The sequence below is a fragment of the Rana temporaria genome, chromosome 3 (assembly GCF_905171775.1).
Source record: "Rana temporaria chromosome 3, aRanTem1.1, whole genome shotgun sequence".
NCBI lineage: Eukaryota > Metazoa > Chordata > Amphibia > Anura > Ranidae > Rana > Rana temporaria.
Window position 1 is genome coordinate 364,674,898 of NC_053491.1, and position 20,179 is coordinate 364,695,076.

Here is a 20,179-nt window from a genome sequence, read left to right on the forward strand (position 1 = left end):
CTCATTATGCCTTTGTCTTGCAGGGTGTATTTTTTTTCAGGAGGCTTTACTTCCTCTTTAAAGTACTGTATAACCCAAGGCAAAACTTTTTTTTTTTTCCGTTTTGCAGAGTGGAGAGGGATTAGAATGCTTATCAGTTTTTATTGTTGTCTGGTTCACCCTAAAAAACGCGGCACGAGTTGCCGAATGAAGCCGGACTGCGAGTCGGCTCTATATGGCGCCTGCGCACCGACGTTCGGCTTCTTTCGGCAACTCGTGACGCGCCCGTGGGAAGCTTTTGTCATACGTCAATCACTTAGCCTGTAAATAGGAACGCCCACTCCCGCGGGATTCACTACCCGGAAGCCAGGGGGTAAAATAGCGATAAAACGGTATGTACGGAAAAAATATAAAAAATCAGCGTACTGTCAGTAATAGAGGGGGAATCTTCCAATAGGGACACTAGTTCTGGTGACCATGGTATTCCCTAAATTTGCAGGAATTTCCTCTCACCTCCTGTTTGACTATGAGACAGGAAGTGAAGGGAAATCTTTGCAATGGGACACATACATACAGTGGAAAAAAATAATCTGACAGGGGTTATAACTCTACCTCGCTCAATGGCGCCTGTCATATTCATTTTACCTACAGGTAAGTCTTATTACAAGCAAAAATCACAAAGCAGACTTTATTACTGCCTTAACCAGGAAGTAGGAGAAAAAGTCCCCTCTGATAAGGCGTTCTAATGTGTTGCCAAGGAGGGGTTGTTTGGAGAAGCAACTTCTCTGATCATGTGATCTTCTAACCTAATACATTTCCAGGACACGCCCATCCCGGAGCGCAACTACCAATCAGCACATCGGAGGGCACAGCGTGAGATACACGTGTTATCTTCCCTCATCACGTAAGCCGACGCAGCGGGACTGGAACGCGCATTGGGCAGTCCATCGGGGGCGCGCATAGCTGGTAGAGGGCGGCGTGCCTAGTAACACTATGGTGAGGGTCGGGTGCGCGCATAGCCCGAAGTGATGGGGCCGGGCCGGGCGCGCGCTTTGATGTTGCAGTTTCGTTTTCCTGGCTGAGGCTGATGCCAGGAAGAGAAGCGGAGAATCTGGGGTGGGTGATGACTGGTAACTCCTGGGCTCTCCTTCTCCCACCTCCAGTCTGGATCGGACAGGAGCTCCACATCTGCACATTAGATCGGTGGACTTCTACCAAAGCCCAGAAGGGATTTTAGCGAGTAGATTTGTTAATCAGATTGGAGAGAATTCACACACACACACACACACATATATATATATATATGTATATATTGGGCATATTGCACTGAACTCTTCGGAAGCCACATATCTGCCAATCATATTGGATAGATTGTGAGAATCGGACGATCAAAAGCTGTAAGGATTGTATGAAGTGTAGAACAGAGGATGGCAGATTGCAAGGACCAGATCGAAGGATAATAGTGTGCAAGCACCAGACAACCATAGATTGTAAGGATCAGACAACCATAGATCGTAAGGATCAGATCGAAGGATAATAGATTGTAAGGATCAGACAACCATAGATCGTGAGGATCAGATCGAAGGATAATAGATTGTAAGGATCAAACGATCATGGTTTGTAAGGATCAGATCGGGCGATTGTAGGAGTGCAGAATAAATACATAAGTCCGATTGGCACAGCTTTGGCTTGGATTGAGGGGGGATTTGAGTGATAGAACAGCTAAGAATTGTAGATTAATTATATAGAACTAATTTCAAATTGAAGATTTAATTATTGGACTCTCTTGATCCGCGGGGGCCGGACACTGAGTCACGACTGATTGGGTGGCTCTTGCAGTACAGACCCACCACTTAGATTGGAGAGAGTGGGATATTTGGTTTTGGCCATAGAGAAGCTGTTGTAAGTTGAGGTAGATAGTTGTGGGAGGTCCATATCTCGCGGGTAGTCCTCATTTTAGGAGCAGACGCCCCGCCCTCTGAACATGTCTGTCTCCTCCCCCCTCTCTCTGCGGCTTTGCAAGGTGCTTTGCTCCAATTGGGGCAGTATGGAGCAGGGGCAGTTGGCCCGGTCCCTGCAGTTGAGTTCAGAGCAATTGTTCCAGTTGATGGATTCCATGGAAGGTCAGACTTTGGTGACCAGAAATCAAGATGGTGATCAGTTGGTGGTCTACGCCAGTCAGCTTCGCATGTGTGCTGATCGGAAACAGGAGTGTACGGGCGACTGCGGGAAACTTCACCTGTGCCGATTTTTCATCCTGGGGGGCTGCAGCAGGTAAGTGGATCTTTGGGGGGTTATGGCACGTCCTGAGGGTTCTCACTCTTTGAAGTTTGTATTTGAGTGGGAGCTTGCTGTAAGGGAGCTGCCATTGTGGGCCCTTTGTGCATGCATTTACCTTCCTTCCTCTCTCCCCCATCTATCTCCCTTCTCCTCTGTTATCACTTCTTCCCTTTTCTTTCATCTCACTTTTCATTCCCATCCTCCCATTATTTCACTTCCTCCCAGAAAAAAACAAGTGTGCTTCACTGGCTACATTAGGGTTGCCACCTGTCCGGGATTCACCCGGACAGTTCGGGTTTGGAATCATGGGTCCGGGTTTCAGACTGCCTGAAACCCGGACACATTTTTCAGACCAGACTATGGCTTTCCAGCAGGGTTACTGGCTGCAGGGGCCGGAAATTTAAAACCCAGCAGCCTCAGATACACCTGGATGAGAGGTGCTAACTTCCAAGGGGTGAGTGAGCTCACCATCCATCCCTGTCTGTGACTGAAGTCCCCCCCCCTTCTCTCTCCTGCCTCTGAGTGAGTACACTAAGGTAAATTAGGGTTCTCAGAGCACCCCTTACATCAGAGTTCCCCTTTACACCAGAGGCCACAGTGTTCCCCCTTACATCAGAGCCCTCTCCATACATCAGAGTTCTCAGTGTCCCCCCTTAAATCAGGGTTCCCAGAGCATCCCTTATGTCAGAGTTCTCGCTTACATCAGAGTCTGCAGAGTCCCCCCTTACAGTGAAAGGGAACTCTGCGAGTTCAGATGTCAAAGGGGGACTCTGTGGACTCTGATGTAAAGGGGGACTCTGTGGACTCTGGTGTAAAGGGGGACTCTGTGGACTCTGATGAAAAGGGGGACTCTGATGAAAAGGGGGACTCTGTGGACTATGATGTAAAGGGGGACTCTTGTTATTATCTTCATATGATTAGAAATGTTATATAATAGCAAAATATATGTATAGTTTATACTATTAAAAAAAATAGCTGTGCACCGCTAAAGTGTTCGGGTTTGACTTGAAGAAAAGGTGGCAACCATAGGCTACATGCTGGTACCAGGTTGCTGACTTAGTATAAAAGAAAGAATGAAGGGCCAAGTCACACGTTGTGCGTTTTGCGTTTTACAGCTGCGCTAGAAGGCAGATCAACTGACGGAGATCTGAAAAACGATTATTTTCAATGTGTCCCATTCACACCATACCACTGGCCATGTATGTCAATGGACATCAGCGTGTGTTACAACATGAGTAAAATGGATGGAAATGGAAATCTATATAAAATTGGCCTGATGGCAGCTCCCTATGTCTGTCATGACAGGACCTACCTAGTTTGTATTAGATTTTATTCTTTCAATGAACCTGACGGGTGCTCTTACTGTTTGTAACTAAATTGTCATCACTATCTTATGATGTTGTTGAGACAGGAAGTGAGGGAAAAACTCTCAAAGGGACACGGGCAGCAATAACCTGACAGGTTCTAGCCCAGTGGTCTCCAAACTGCAGCCCGGGGGGCCCTTTGCTTACTTTTATCTGGCCCTTGAAGTACTATTTCATCCACCAAAAGCAATAATGCGGCATAATTTCCACCACTGACACCAATGAACAGGCACCATTCCTCCCAATGAACAGGCACCATTCCTCCCAATGAACAGGCACCATTCCTCCCAATGAACAGGCACCATTCCTCCCAATGAACAGGCACCATTCCTCCCAATGAACAGGCACCATTCCTCCCAATGAACAGGCACCATTCCTCCCAATGAACAGGCACCATTCCTCCCAATGAACAGGCACCATTCCTCCCAATGAACAGGCACCATTCCTCCCAATGAACAGGCACCATTCCTCCCAATGAACAGGCACCATTCCTCCCAATGAACAGGCACCATTCCTCCCAATGAAAAGGCACCATTCCTCCCAATGACGGGACACAATTCCTCCCCAATGTCACCAACGATGGGACACAATTCCTCCCCAATGTCACCAACGATGGGACACAATTCCTCCCCAATGTCACCAACGATGGGACACAATTCCTCCCCAATGTCACCAACGATGGGACACAATTCCTCCCCAATGACACCAACGATGGGACACAATTCCTCCCAATGACGCCAAAAATGGAGCACTGTTTTTCCCACAGGAGTCGGGATCTTTTCTTCTTCCAATGGCCACAGTCCGGCCCTCCTAAAGTCTGAGGGGCAGTAAACTGGCTCTTTGTTTAGAACATTTGGAGACGCCTATTCTAGCCCCTTGCCACTCTATCAACAATTTGTTGCTGTTTCAGTTACCTGAAAATGCTTATTCCTCTTCTTTGCAACCATGACAACAGTATTCTTTCTAGTTGACTTTTTCCTATGGGAGGTACAGTGCTTTTTTTTTTCAAGAAGTCTGCACAGAGTGACGTTTTAGGCACCCCCCACACAATGTTATCGTCTTTGGTAACATTAATCAATGGTATTGTAAATCTGTGGGGATACAACAATGGGGGTTTTCTTGTAGAACAAACCTGAGAACGATCCTGTAATTATCTCAGAAAGACCCTCCCCCTGAGTGTCAGCAGGTTACTGGAAGGACGCGTATCCACAAACAATGCAAATATAGTCAGGTTGGTTGAGGCCTGTACACGGGCGCTTGTGGTTGTACGATGGAGCCCCAATTATTGTATACAGCCACCCAGAGAAATCAATTTCTGTATGTGTGTGTGTGTGTATGTCGGTATTTGCATTAACATGCTTGTGTATGGACCTACGTACACAAGCAAACTGAGGCCCCGTACACACGACCGAGTTTCTCGGCAGAATTCAGCCAGAAACTCGGTTCAGAGCTGAATTCTGCCGAGAAACCCGGCCGTGTGTACACTTTCAGCCGAGGAAGCCGACGAGGACCTCGGCGAGGAAATAGAGAACATGTTCTCTATTTCCTCGTTGTTCTATGGGAGAACTCGGTCCGCCGAGCTCCTCAGCGGCTCCAGGACTGAACACGCCGAGGAACTCGATGTGTTTGGCACGTCGAGTTCCTCGGCCGTGTGTACGGGGCCTGAGAGTCTGTGTCTAAGGTCATATGTCCAACATGCATACACAAGTACCAGCAAACATTTGCCTACAGCCTCTGATTTCTATGGGTCTCTGTACACGCTGCCAAGGCAGGAAAATATGCCCATATTAAACATCATGTGGCCCTAGGTGCCTGTGTGCACTAGGCCTAAAACTCAAGCAATATTTCTAATTGTCCTGAAGGTGAATTTGTTTTTGAAAAGTTTTGAACTTAAAGCGGGAGTTCACCCGAAAAAAAATTTTTAACATTAGATTTAGGCTAATTAAGGGGAGCAGAAACGGGTATTTTTTTAAAATCAATGCCGTACTTACCGTTGTAGAGAGATGTTCTCCCGCCGCTTCTGGGTATGATCTTTGGGACTGGGCGTTCCTTTTTTGATTGACAGCCTTCCGACGGTCGCATACAGCGCGTCACCAGTTGCCGAAAGAAGCCGAACGTCGGTGCGGCTCTATACGGCGCCTGCGCACCGACGTTCGGCTACTTTCCGAAACTCGTGACGCACTGTTTGCGACGGTCGGAAGGCTGTCAATCAAATAGGAACGCCCAGTCCAGCAGCCCATACCCGGAAGCGGCGGGAGAACATCTATCTCTACAACGGTAAGTACGGCATTGATTTAAAAAAAAAAATACCCGCCTCTGCTCCCCTTAATTAGCCTAAATCTAATGTTAAAAATTTATATTTTGGGTGAACCTCCACTTTAAAAAAACATAAAAATTGTATTCCTTATAAAAAAAAGTGCTGAAATTATGCTCTGTATTCTGTTTCACAGGCCGCGCTGTAAGTTTGACCATCGCATCGATACAGATAAAGCTATAAAGATATTGAAGATGTACCATCTGGACGGCTTGACCATAACAGAATTGCGCTATCTGCTCTTACAGAATGACCCCACCTTGCTGCCTGATGTAAGAATCCAATATATTGATAGTAAAGTGCGTCTAAAGCCCCATACACATGGTAGGACTTTTTGACAACAAACTTCAAAATGAGCAAGTTTTTAAAAAAAATCCGACCGTGTGTACGCTCCATCGGACAAACTTTTTTCGGTTTTCATCGAACAAAAGTTCGCTCTGGAAACGGACAAACTTTTCAGCAACAAAAGTCCTAGGGTGCAAAGTCCTGTCGTGTGTACAGAAATCCATCAGACTTTTGTCCAAAGAACAAATACGCATGCCCAGAACCAATGTTAAAATCAACCAACAATAGCAGAAGTTGACCCCAGAGTGGGACAGAAAAGAGCAGAAAAAACACGTAATGTTGGGAAAGTTTGCAGAAAAGTCCTGCCGTGTGTATGCTATGGGTTTGCCTGGCCAACTCCCTTCAAACAAAAATCCACGGAAAAGTTTGTTTGAAGTCCGATCGTGTGTACGAGGCTTAAGGGCTTATTTACACTTGTTGCCCTCTAAAGAATGACCAGCATTAAATCGCTCTTCAGAGTGTGTTTGACCACCGAGCTGCGGCTCTATTCAGTTGTACAGCCCACTGCACAACAGTGGTGATAAATTCAAAAAGTTTTATTTCAGTTAAAGTGGCAGTACCCGCCCCCCCACCCCAAAAAAATATATATATTAAAAGCCAGCAGCTACAAATACTGCAACTGCTGACTTTTAATACATGGACACTTACCTGTCCAGCACGCCCGCGATGTCGGCAGCCAAAGACGATCTGTGTGTCGACTCTCGGCTGCTGCCACCGCCATCCTCTGTAAGGGAATCAGGAAGTGAAGTCGTGCGGCGCGTCCTCACTGGTCCCTGCTGTTTTCTGGGAACTGTGTGTCTCCCGAAAGACAGTGGGGGAGGACAGAATAGGCGCCGGAAGTGGCATAGATCACTGCAGTGATTTATGCCAGGAAGTGAGAGCAAATACCTGTATTACACAGGTATCTGCTCCCTCCTGAAGGGTGTCAAATGTGACACCGGAGGGGGGAGGGTTCCAAAAAGCAGAAGTTCCATTTTTGGGTGGAACTCCACTTTAAGTTCATTTAAAAAATGCATATGTTTGTTACACACACAGTGATATATTTCAAGCATTTTTAATTTTGATTATTATGGCTTACAGCTAATGAAAACTCAAAATTCAGTATCGCAAAACATTAGAATAATACATAAGACCAATAAAATAAAAAAAGGGGGTTTTTAATACAGAAATGTTGGCTTACTGAAAAGTATGTCTATATACAGTATAGTATGTATAGAGAGAGTGTGTATGTATGTAGATAGATAGATATAGAGCTTGCACAGGTGAAACTGGGGAAATAGCCAAAAGCATTATTGTCCCTGGTAGAGAAATGAATATATGTTCCCAATTAAGGGATGGGGCGTGGGACTGTGCGAATGCAAATTGGATGTGTCAAACAGTTAACGAGAAATGGAGATATTAGCTCTGGAACCGCAGAAACCATACACCATAGACAAAACTTGTATATATAAAAATTAGTTTAATTATAATTATCACATTATTCTATACAGACAAAGCTAAAATAAATGATCATATGAGATGTATTTCACCATTGGTAGAATTGCAAACTGTTATATACAGTGGGTCCGACATGTTCCACCCATTCGGGCTTCCTCAGGGACATATATGCATATAATACAATCTATGAATGAATGAAAGTTCATAAATATAATGAAATGCATAATCATACATGATATGCATATCAAAAGTATGCTGAGAACATAGTTACAACTATATGAATTTAACATACCTAAATATCTATCGCAGATAGAGAGTATAGCATATAAAGCACATAGAGTATGTTATTCAAAATAAAAGGGGTAGACATATATGTAAAAAACAGAAAAACAATGGAAGTTAACTTATTTGAATCTATTGCCATTCCCCGGACATGCATATATTCAGAGTAAAGTATGTACCTCAATGATGATCGTAAACACAGGCCACAGGTGAATCCGCCAGAGAATTGCCAGGTGGATTGGCAAGATAGGTTGACATACACTGCTGTGATTGCCAAGTCCATCTCGGCTCCCCCTAGCCTTATTCAGGTCTATGGACATCTTTCTATGTAAGTTCACATGAGATTTTCTTTGTTTTCAGTTATTCTGTCAATAACACACATCACCAGTATATACATTGTAACTACATACACTCATTAGTTGCAAACACTTGGACTTGCTTTGCTTGCCATCCATTTAATTATACATTGTAATTTATTGAGGGAGGTTCTCGTGCATCATTGTCCTCTCAATATGGTTTTAACCTAGATAATAATAAGCAATTAAGCTACACTATACTAATATAGTATATACCTTACTAATTAATATTTTATCAACCTTATTAATATCTACACCCATACTTGTTGACAATGCCCAAACATATGAGCACTCATTATTCCCCATATATATAACTGATGTAATATCGTTTCTCCCTTCTCTCCCCCTTTTTTTTCCCCCCTCTTCTTTTTTTTTTTCTTTTTCTTTTCTGTCTTTCATTCACCTCACCTCGAGTTTTAAACTCAGCCCCCGTATATCATTATTATATTTTAAACTCCCTCCATACACTCCCCAGTAGGATCACCAGCTTTCTCTTGACCCGCGCTCTTTTTGATCCAGCCGTATCTTGCCAATCCACCATTCAATTCTCTGGCGGATTCACCTGTGGCCTGTGTTTACGATCATCATTGAGGTACATACTTTACTCTGAATATATGCATGTCCGGGGAATGGCAATAGATTCAAATAAGTTAACTTCCATTGTTTTTCTGTTTTTTACATATATGTCTACCCCTTTTATTTTGAATAACATACTCTATGTGCTTTATATGCTATACTCTCTATCTGCGATAGATATTTAGGTATGTTAAATTCATATAGTTGTAACTATGTTCTCAGCATACTTTTGATATGTATATCATGTATGATTATGTATTTCATTATATTTATATACTTTCATTCATTCATAGATTGTATTATATACATATATGTCCCTGAGGAAGCCCGAATGGGTGAAACATGTCGGACCCACTGTATATAACAGTTTGCAATTCTACCAATGGTGAAATACAACATCTCATATGATCATTTCTTTTAGCTTTGTCTGTATAGAATAATGTGATAAATTATAATTAAACAATTTTTTATACATACAAGTTTTGTCTATGGTGTATGGTTTCTGCGGTTCCAGAGCGAATATCTCCATTTCTCGTTAACTGTTTGACACATCCAATTTGCATTTGCACAGTCCCACGCCCCATCCCTTAATTGGGAACATATATCCAGTATAGTATGTACTCAATACTTGGTCGGGCTCCTTTTGCATGAATTACTGCATCAACGCGGCGTGGCATGGAGGTGATGGAGGTGATCAGCTTGTGGCACTGCTGAGGTGTTATGACAGCAGCCTTCAGCTCATCTGCATTGTTGGGTCTGGTGTCTCTTCTTCCTCTTGACAATACCCCCACAGATTCTCTATGGGGGTTTAGGTTTAGGGGAGTTTGCAGGCCAATCAAGCGCAGGGATATCATGATCATTAAACCAGTGCAGTCACTGTAGATCCGAGGGGGACATGCAAGGGGGGGAAAAAAAACAGCATTTTAGCTTGCACATGATTGGATGATAAAATCAGCAGAGCTTCCACTTATTTCAGATCTTCCCCTTAGATTTACAGCGACTGCACTTCCAAGTGCACTTGTAGTACAAAGTGGATTTGCCTTTCGTAAATAACCACCCATGAGTCTACAATATTGAGATACAGGATTCTGTGTGTAACGCGTCCTATATAATATGAGTTTCTCTTTTTGAATTTAATTACTGAAATAAATCTTAGATATTCAATTTTGGGATGCACCTGTATAGCTTAAAGGGGTTGTAAAGATACAATTTTATTTTTTTTTTTCTTTTACCGTAGTGCAGTCCTCCTTCCTTCAATTTTACTTTTAAATGTCCTTATTTCTTCTAAAAAATCCTCACTTCCTGTTCTTCTGTCTGTAACTCCACACAGTAATGCAAGGCTTTCTCCCTGGTGTGTAGTGTCGTGCTCGCCCCCTCCCTTGAACTACAGGAGAGTTAGGACGCTCTCTACGTTGCAGATAGAGAAAGGAGTTGTGTGTTAGTGGGCATCCTGACTCTCCTGTAGTCCAAGGAAGGGAGCGAGCACGACACTCCACACCAGGGAGAAAGCCTTGCATTACTGTGTGCAGTTACAGACAGAAGAACAGGAAGGGAGGATTTCTCAGAAGAAATAGGGACACTTTAAAATTGAAGGATGTGGTAAGTGAAGGTGGACTGCACTAAGGTAAAGGAAGCTATTTAGGAAAAAAAATGTGTATCTTTACAACCCCTTTAAGGGGGAGTGGTGTCTTGGGGGGGCACAGAAATCCAGCGTATCCACATGTTTTTACCACTGCAAATGTAAGCAAAGCCTGAACGTTTATGTTTTGGCACTACTGAACTGTCTACAAAAAAATTGCCCATGTCTCTTAAGATCTTGCAGCATAAAAATCTGGTGTATTTTGGCATCGAGGTGTTACAAAATCAATGATAAGCTGACATATGCCCCAAATACCAAAAGTCTGCATTTGGGGCACATACGGCCATGTATTCGAGTACCGCTCAGATGTGCGTATAGCTGAACCGTATTTCTGTCTGTCATTGATTTTGACAAGCTGCTGACAGCAAGCTGTACATACCATCTGTGCCTCCAGGGTACTGAAATGCCCATGTTTATTATACTGTACTGGAAAATGCTCCCATGTGCATGAGGCCTTACATGTAGAAGTCTTAAAACAAAAAAAGCTTAGGTTCTGTGTATGGCCTTTTCACTATTGAGCAAGTCTGAAACTGCAAAACCATCTAGGTTCCGACCCCACATTTCTTAGGGTGTCAGGTCCCGGACTGCCTTTTTGCTCCTCTACCATGACAAAGAGATAATAGTGATATCCGTTTGTATTTCATGATTCCAGCAGCTCTGTGTTATAATATCCAGCATTTTCCGCTAGAGCAGAGTTCATGGAAGCAGCAGCTTACTCCCTCGCTGCAACGCGTTATCAGCTGTCCTTGAGCACGAGGCAGTGAATCTCTGTACCTCCTGCTGTTACATATGGAATGTAAGGACTGATGTCTAAAAAGGAAGGATACAGACAGACCCATGTCATTTAACTTTGCTTTTCTGTTTGTCTTATGCAACTATTTTTGAATCTGTGTTTTTACATTCCGCTTAACCGGTGAATCTGACTAGCTGTCACAAAGTTGGCCAGTTGCGATTGACATACACTATAAAGCAAAAAGCATGTGGACGCCTGACCATTACACCTACAGTATATGAACTTGTTGGAGACCCCATTCCTAAGACATGGCCATTATTTTGAAATTACCCCCCTTTGTTGCTATAACATCATCCACTCTTCTGGAAAAGCTTCCCATGAGAGTTTGGAGGGTGTCTGTGGGAATTTGTGCCCATCTTTGAGGTTAAGTACTCATGTTGGATGAGAAGACCTGGTTGGCTAGCACTGTTTCAATTCATCCCAAAGGCATTCAGTAGGGTTGAGGTCAGGGCTCTGTGCAGGCCACTCGAGTTTCTCCACACCAAACTGGTTTCTATAAGTTTGCGCACAAGGTACATTCATGGTGATGCCTAAATGGAACTTCCCCAAACTTCCCTTTCCATGAGGTTGAAATTGCACAGTAGTGTAAAAGGACATTTTTATTCTGTAGTATTAACAATACTACAAAGAATCTTTGTCAAACCATACCTTTGATGTTTGTAGTGGAACTAGGGTTTGGGATGGGAGATTAAATGGTAAAGGATTTCATTAGGAAGGGTCCCTGCCAGGACCTGAAACGTTACTGAAAGGGGTCGTTTTTCACCTTCAATGCATTAAGGTGGAAAACCTCATGTGCTGCAGCTGCCCCCAGAGCCTCCCTTTTACTTACCTGAACCTGGTCTTTCCAGCAATGGGGATGATCACACCAGCTTCAGCCGGTGTCTCGAGTCCTCATTGGATAGATTGATAGTAGCAGGAGATATTGGCTCCCACTGCTGTCAATCAAATCCAATTATGCGGGGGCCAGGTCCTGCTGTCTGTGTCAATGGACGTAGTAGCAGGACACGGGAGTGCGCCTGCACGAGTGCCCCCAGGGAAAGCGCTTCTCCGCCGGGGCACTCGAGAAGAGGAGGAGCCAGGAGTGCCATGGAGGGTCCGTAGAAGAGGAGGATTGGGTGCCACTCTGCAAAACCCTTCTACAGAGGAGGCAAGTATGACATGTTTGTTATTTAAAAAATAGACTTTACAGCCCCTTAAAGTAAACATGAGGTGGTTTTGAGATTTCCCCTATTTATTATACATATAGTTCGCTAGTCTATCAAAGCTCTGATAAGGTTAATGTTGGTCATTATAATAACAATGTTGGCTATAAAATTAAACACAATGCTTAAATAATCAAATATCTAATTTTATAAAGAAAGTGAAATTCTAACATCAAACACTAAAAGAATACTACAGAGCATATAAAACATAAATGGTACAGTTCATTTACGTATTGTCATCCTCAAAATGTTGTGTCACAGCTGAGCTCAATGGGAAAGACAGAACTCTAGCTGGCCATTACCTTTTTTAAAGTGCACTCAGACACAACCCACACAAACACACCCTCTGTCCAATGAAATGCCATTAAAAGGCCGTCCTTCCTAATCACCAGCAAGTACCGTATTTATCGGCGTATAACACCCTAATTATAAAAGGGAAGTTTCAGGGAAACATAAAATATTTTTCCACAGCCACCTGCACATTACACAGCCCCCTCCCCCTGCACATCGCAAAGCCCCCTTGCAGTCCCTAGTCTCCTAGGACAGCACTGCCAGAATACTCTAAAATTAAGAAAAAAAAATTGCCAGGCCCTTCTCATACACTGCTCCCCCTGTAAAATCCAAAAGCAATAGAAGAAGGAAAATCACCGCTCAAGGTGGGTCTGCTATAGGGTCATACACAGGTGTAGGATTCCAAGGGTGCTGGCAGTGCACTAGGCAAACATTGGCGTAAAATGAAGGATGGATGGCCGCACTCCAAACCATGAATAAGCACTAAGTCAGTGCGAAACGTCGGTTATCCTCCTGTTTCTGTTGCTGTGATCTGGTATGTTTTAAATAAAGACAACCTGTTTGGTTTGGAGTGCGGCCATCCATCCTTCATTTTACGCCACTGCTCCCCCTGTGTCACTGTAAATTAAAGCTTCTAAATACCTCATTAACTCAGTTTTTTCACACTACTCGGTCACGTGACTGCTCTCCTCTGATGTTTTATGACCAGTTACGTGACTGCTCTCCTCCTCGAATCTTAAACTACACTTGGGGGAGAAGGAGGAGGAGAGTGGCTGGAAAAAACAACGTTAATGAGGCATTTAGAAGCTCCGATTATCAATGACAGTGACGATTATCAATGACAGTGACACAGGAGGAGCAGTGTATTAGAAGGGGCTGACAGTGATTTTTTTTTCTTAACTTTAAAGTTTGCTGTCCCAGGGCCAGGAGAGGCAGGGTGGCACCCCTCCAATGTGTGGCACCTGGGGCAGATTGCCCGATCCCAGCCCCCCATTGGTTAAAAAAAAAAAAAAAGAATATCGGCGTATAACATGCACACACGGTTTGCCACTGTTTTCAGGGGGGGGGGGGGAAGTGCATGTAATAAGCCGATAAATACAGTATATTCTTCCCCTGACCATCTCCCAGGGAGTATGTTGTAGTCTCCACCAGGTGGCAGCATTTGTCCCTGAACCACTGCTTTGACCCAGGTCATCTTTTCAGCAGCACCTGGCCTTTTGAAGCTTTATTTGCAGTCATGGCAATCGGGCACTCTAATCTTCATTACACCAGGTGGTTTGAAGCAAAGCTCTCATATCCCATACTCCACCGCCAGGGGGTTTGCATTTTTCCATATGAAGGTTCTGATATGCATTCTTCAGTTTCACACACTCTGCTGGGTAAGCTTGCTCTGCTGGCATCCCATGCTAGGTGTAATCAGGTTGCAGCTGTCCAGAAACATCTGATATTAAAACAAAAAAACATGTTGCCTTCCAACAGTTAATAATGTGAATGAAGAGCTTTGCACTTTGAAACAGGCTTGTCGGTGTGCTGGTGTCATATTTTATTCTTGGAGGGGGAACTGGGAATGTTTGTTTTATATATGTTGTTTAAAAATTGTTCACATAGTTATAAAAAACAATTTGTGTACACTGTGGTTTCTTCTTGAGGGGGCTACGTACAGAAAGATGCAGCTTTTATGTCGTTTAAAATACGTTATTGGCTTAGATGTTTTTTGTTTTTGTTGGATTAGCTTAGTTATCCCCCCCCCCCCCCCCCCCTTTTTTTTTTTCTTCTCCTGGCAGGTCTGTTTGCACTACAACCGTGGTGAGGGTCTTCATGGCTCCTGCACCTTCAAAACCAGCTGCAACAAATTGCATGTCTGCCAACACTTCTTGCAAGGCGACTGCAAGTTTGGAAGTCAATGCAAGAGGTCACATGACCTCAGTGGAGAGGAAACGTGCCGGAAGCTGATCAAATGGGGGCTGGCTGCCAGCCTCGTGCCTCAAATTCTGGAGTCATACTTGAATGCCAATGCCATTAAAAACAATGTTACCCCAAAAGCAGAGTTTAAACCCCCTGCGAGCAAAGGTGAGTGCCTGTAGAATAATTTCTGTGTTTATGGATTCATTCCTCCAGTATATTACACGTATGTCTTCACTCACCCTGGTCTGGCTGCAGTAGTTGGTGGGCTCACAACCAATGGGTTCAGGACCCTGTAGTGCCCTCCAGCCAGATGCCAACATTGGCCTGTCCTATTAGGCCCCATGCACACGAGAAGCAAATGCAAACACATGTAAACTCAAGTTTTCAAAGGCAAAAACCGGCGTTTAAAACGCCTGTTTTTGATGCGTTTTGCCGCGTTTAGCAGCGTTTTACTGCGTTTGCGGCTATCAGCGTTCATAACAAAGACATTGTAGACCCTCCCAAAGCTTTGAAACGCAAAAACGTTTGCGTCTGACCCCAAAATTTTGCGTCTGAAAAAACGAGCCTAAACCCAACTGCTTTAAAACGCCAAAAAACGTGAGTGTGTGCATGGACACATAGGATAACATTAAATGTGTTCAGGGGCAGTTGAAAAAAATGCCCAAATGCCTCTGAACTCGAGTTTACCAGCGTCTCGTGTGCATGGGGCCTTAACCCCGGAGTGTGACAATGTAATTTCTGGTCCATTCATGATTTCTTACATAGCAGAGTGACTATGCACTGAAAAGGGCTTTGGAAGAATTGAGTTTAGGCTTTAGGGCACAGGTGTCAAACACTAGGCCCGCTGGCCGAATCCGGCCCTCCAGGCCATTTCATGTGGCCCTCGCACCTCTCCTGCAGCTGCAGGAGAGCTCCAGCCCTCCTCTGATCCCACTCCAGATCCTTACTTTCTGCTTTCAAGCAATGCATCCATCTTCTTCCCAGCAGCAGCATAAGGCAAGGGGGGTGCACTGTGACGTAAGGGAGAGTGGGGGACTCAACTTCTGATGGTGGGGTGGCTTTTGACATCTAATTTAAAGGGGAGGGGATGCGCTGGACATCTCATTTTTACAGATACAACCGACCCCTTTGAGGGCAATCATAATGCTAATGCGGCCCACAATGAAATTGAGTTTGACATCCCTGCTTTAGGGGTATATAGAATGTATTCATATTCCATGAAAACTTGTCAGGAGGTGGAGACTTGGCATGAATAAGAGAAGATTGGTGACATTGGAGGGCAGGGTATATGTAGGACATGGTTCATTGGAGGACGGGGACTTTGTATGATATGGGATTTTGAAAGGCAGTTGTCGTTGAAGGGCAGGGAACATTGTTGGACAAGGGACAGTCTTAAAAGTGGTACACTTGAGGGCAGGGGATAGTTATGGAAGGAAACATTGGAGGAAGGGAGTTTGTGGTAGATAGGTTGCACTGTTGAGCAAGGGGCAGCAGGTGTTGGGCAGGAGATGGGGTGAGTAGGTGATAAGTAGGAAACAGCAGTGGTAACAGGGCATTATTATTATTATTATTATACAGGATTTATATAGCGCCAACAGTTTGCTCAGCGCTTTACAACATCAGTGAAGACAATACAATTCAATACAGGAGGGATTAAAGGGCCCTGCTTGTTAGAGCTTACAATCTAGAAGCATAGGCATTGATAGATATGTGAATAATAGGGGACAATGGTGGTGATGCATGGTTAATTAATAGGGGACAGTGGTGGTAATGGGTCAGTGTTGTGTAATAGGAGACAGTGGGAGCAATGAGGCAGTGATTCATATGTGATTAATAGGGAACAGTGGTGGTGATAGGGCAGGGGTTGGTAGTTAACTATTAGGGGACAGTGGTGGTAATGGGTAGGGGATTAAGGTGATTAATTGGGAACAGTGGAGGTGATGTGTTGGTGATTAATAGGGGACAGTGGTGGTAATGGGACAATGATGGGTAATGAGACAGTGATGAGTAGGTGATTTATAGGGGACAGTGGTGGTAATGGAACAATGATAGGTGGGTGATTAATTGGAGGTAATGGTGCAGTGATAAGTAGGTGATTTATAGGGAACAGTGGTGGTAATAGGACAAGAATGGGTAGATGATTATTAGGAGGTAATGGGGCAGTGAGTGATGAGTAGGTGATTTATAGGGGACAGTGGTGGTGATGGGTAGGTTATAAATAGAGGATAGTAGTGATAATTGGGCAGTGGTGAGCAGAAAGCATTGATGGATAGATGATGAATAGTGCTGGAAAAAAAAAAAAAAATTGGGATCGGTGAAAAAAATAATTTCAAAAATGTTTGAATGTGGCTGCACTAATGGAATTGATTCTCAGACAGGCCAGCAATCCAGAGATCTGCCAGTTCTCAGCCTGCGGAAGAGATTTGTCTCTACTTCATCTTAAACAACTGCAGCTTCAAAGGTAAGAGTAGAAGTTCCCAAGAGATTTATCTTTTATAAATGAGTTAAAACTGTTTGCAAACATCAATGTTTGGTCATTTTATTTTTTAGCCAAAAATGCATAAAAAAACAAAACATTAAGGTATCAGTAACAATTCTGTGTGCCGATTGCTTTGTCTGTATGTGATTTGATTGTTCTCCAACTAAATGGTCTAATCAGGAAAAGCAAGTTCTACATCTATAGGCACTTACTGCCTTCTGGTGGCTATACACCAGGGATATGCAATTAGCGGACCTCCAGATGTTGCAAAACTACAATTCCCATCATGCCTCTGCCTCTGGGTGTCATGCTTGTGGCTGTCAGAGTCTTGCTATGCCTCATGGGACTTGTAGTTCTGCAACAGCTGGAGGTCCGCTAATTGCATATCCCTGCTATACACTATACAGTGCAATTGTACAGACTGTACGATCTCCTTTTAGATGGAATATGAGGACAAATCTAAACCATCCATTTAAATAGTTGATGTTGGACCTAAAAGAGATTTTACCATACGATTGTATAGTATATGGTCAGCCTTCGTCAGAGTCTGTTGTGTCCAACCGGATCTGACTCAGACTCCCACTGAGGGAAATGAAGCAGAACAGTCACTGTATGGCTCTACTAGGAAGGAAGCAGAGTCTGCATTTGTAATAAATGCAGTTGCCCCTTGTGCATGTATAATTGCAAACTATATACAGAGACACACTAGTCAGAACATTGATGCAAATGAATACGTGCATATAAATCAAGTGGATCACATTTACACACACTTTTCATGTTTGGATTGTTCATTTGCATTGCTGTTTATTGTAATTATTACTTTGTGTTCTTACAGAACGATGTGTGAGGGACCACTATCACCTCCCATATAGGTGGCAGGTGTGTTGTGATGATACCTGGAAGGACTTTTCAAGTATGGAGGAGATGGAGCGTGTTTATTGCGACCCTAACTGCGGGTATGTACCTGGCTCATGGGCACATGAAATCTCACTCTCTTGGGTGTACATGGTCCAGCTTAGTGTGGGGGGTCCTATAATGGCAGTCCATCAAGAAGCAATATGGGAAAAGCATCAGCTAAAGCTGCCGTCTCAGACCTGCAGGCTCCATCATGGATATCGTGGAGCTAAAAAAGCTTCAGCTTCCCTGCCCTCTATGTGGCTTGGAAGTCATAATTTCATTCATTGGAGTCCATGTGGGATTTACAGTAGTGTATGCGGGACATCCTTTAAATAATGTAGTATCAGTGTGGAAACACCTGATTTAGAAAGGGGTCACAACTTTGTAAAGGGTACAGAATACAAAGACATTTTAGACAATTGTGCTTTTCCAACCTTGTGGAAGCAGCTTGGGGAAGGTCCTTTTTCTGTTTCAGCCAGGGCTGTGGAGTCGAGGAGTCGGAGTCGGGGGAAATTTTGGGTACCTGGAGTCGGCAAACAATGCACCGACTCCGACTCCGACTCCTACTAAATTTAGATTGGAATAAAAAATAAAAAAAAGCAAGTTTAAATGTCCCAATTCACAAAAAGTTATAATGAATGACTTCTCTACTGTAAGAATAAAGACCAATGCATGCAGTGCCTCACGTAACCGCAAAACGAACACGTTAAGTGACCGTGAAGAAGCATGCTTTTCATGTGCTTCACTATATGGCACGCAACGCACAATTAGGAGCTGCAATACTTATACTTTCCATAGTGTTGTGTTCTGCTTTTACAGGGAACGCATGTTAGAGAACCAGTAAGTGTCCAAATAAAAAAACTCCAACAGGAGTTTTATAAAGCACTAAAAGAAGTTGAAAAGTATGATCGCTCATCAAAACTTACTGTTGAAGAAGCCATCCTTGTTTATCCAGAGATCGTTAGTGATGTGGCCAGAATAGTTACTGCAATGCCACCCACCCAAGTCAGTGTCGAAAGATTATTTTCAGCCCTAAAAATAATAAAGTCTGACTTAAGAGCCTCTATGAAAGAGGATCTGGCAGAGGCAATTCTCTTCCTTAGAACTCTACATTGAATTGATTTGCATTTGCTAAGCCTAGAACTACATTTCAAGATTAATATAAACCATTTCTAGGTTTTACAGATTTTGTTTTTGGTTCATTATAGATAAGCTTTGTTTTTGTTCTAAAACAACCAAATAATGTGCTTTGTATTTTTGAACTGGTAAAGATCCTGTTCCTGATGTTTATGCCTGCTGCTACTATCCAGCCACTTGATTGTTTTCATTGTGTTTGTCTTTTGCTTAAACTGTGCAATACAGTAGACTGTTGGCTTCCCAGCCAGTAGTCCTGTGGTAGGTTGCGTTTCTTTCCCTCAAGGAATGTATAAAATACATTTGCATATTAATACAGAGGAGTCGGAGTCGGAAGTACATAAAACTGAGGAGTCGGAGTCGGAACATTTATCTACCGACTCCACAGCCCTGGTTTCAGCATGACAGTGTCCATGTGCAAAAATCCAGCTCTATAAAGACATTATGTGACCAGTTTGTGTGGAGGAAATTGAGTGGCCTGCGAAGAGCCCTGACCCAACTAAACACCTTTGGGATGAATTAGAACAATGATTTGTGGGGCAGATCTTTTCCAACCTCCCAAATGCCCACAGACATAGTCCAAAATCCTATGAAGGCCTTCCCACAAGAGTGGAGTTATAGTTAATGGTCATGGTTTTGGAATAGGAAATCCAACACGCTCATATAGATGTGATGGTCAGGTGTCCACACACTTTTAGCTATATAGGCCCAGATTCACAAAGCACTTACGCCGACGTATAACAAGTTACGCCAACTTAAGTGCAAATGTGCGCCGTCGTATCTGTGCGCCAGACCCACAAACAGATATGCGCCTAAAACCAGGCTACACCCCGCCGACGTATCTTGCTTACGCCGACGTAGAGTGGGCGCACATTTAGGCTGGGCGCATAGTGCCGCTCCCGTTGA

General features: G+C 43.7%; 1 protein-coding gene across 1 annotated transcript in view; it reads left to right on the plus strand.

Moving 5' to 3' along the window:
* Positions 1-964: 964 nt before the first annotated feature.
* LOC120932742 (protein mono-ADP-ribosyltransferase PARP12-like) overlaps positions 965-20,179 on the plus strand; it is a 45,209-nt gene continuing 25,994 nt past the window's right edge. Inside the window, exons 1-5 of the mRNA XM_040345393.1 lie at positions 965-2,253; positions 6,074-6,209; positions 14,643-14,928; positions 17,138-17,224; positions 18,078-18,198. Of these exons, the coding sequence (XP_040201327.1) occupies positions 1,964-2,253; positions 6,074-6,209; positions 14,643-14,928; positions 17,138-17,224; positions 18,078-18,198 (920 nt within the window). The 5' untranslated portion in view covers positions 965-1,963. The remainder of the gene's footprint in view (positions 2,254-6,073; positions 6,210-14,642; positions 14,929-17,137; positions 17,225-18,077; positions 18,199-20,179) is intronic.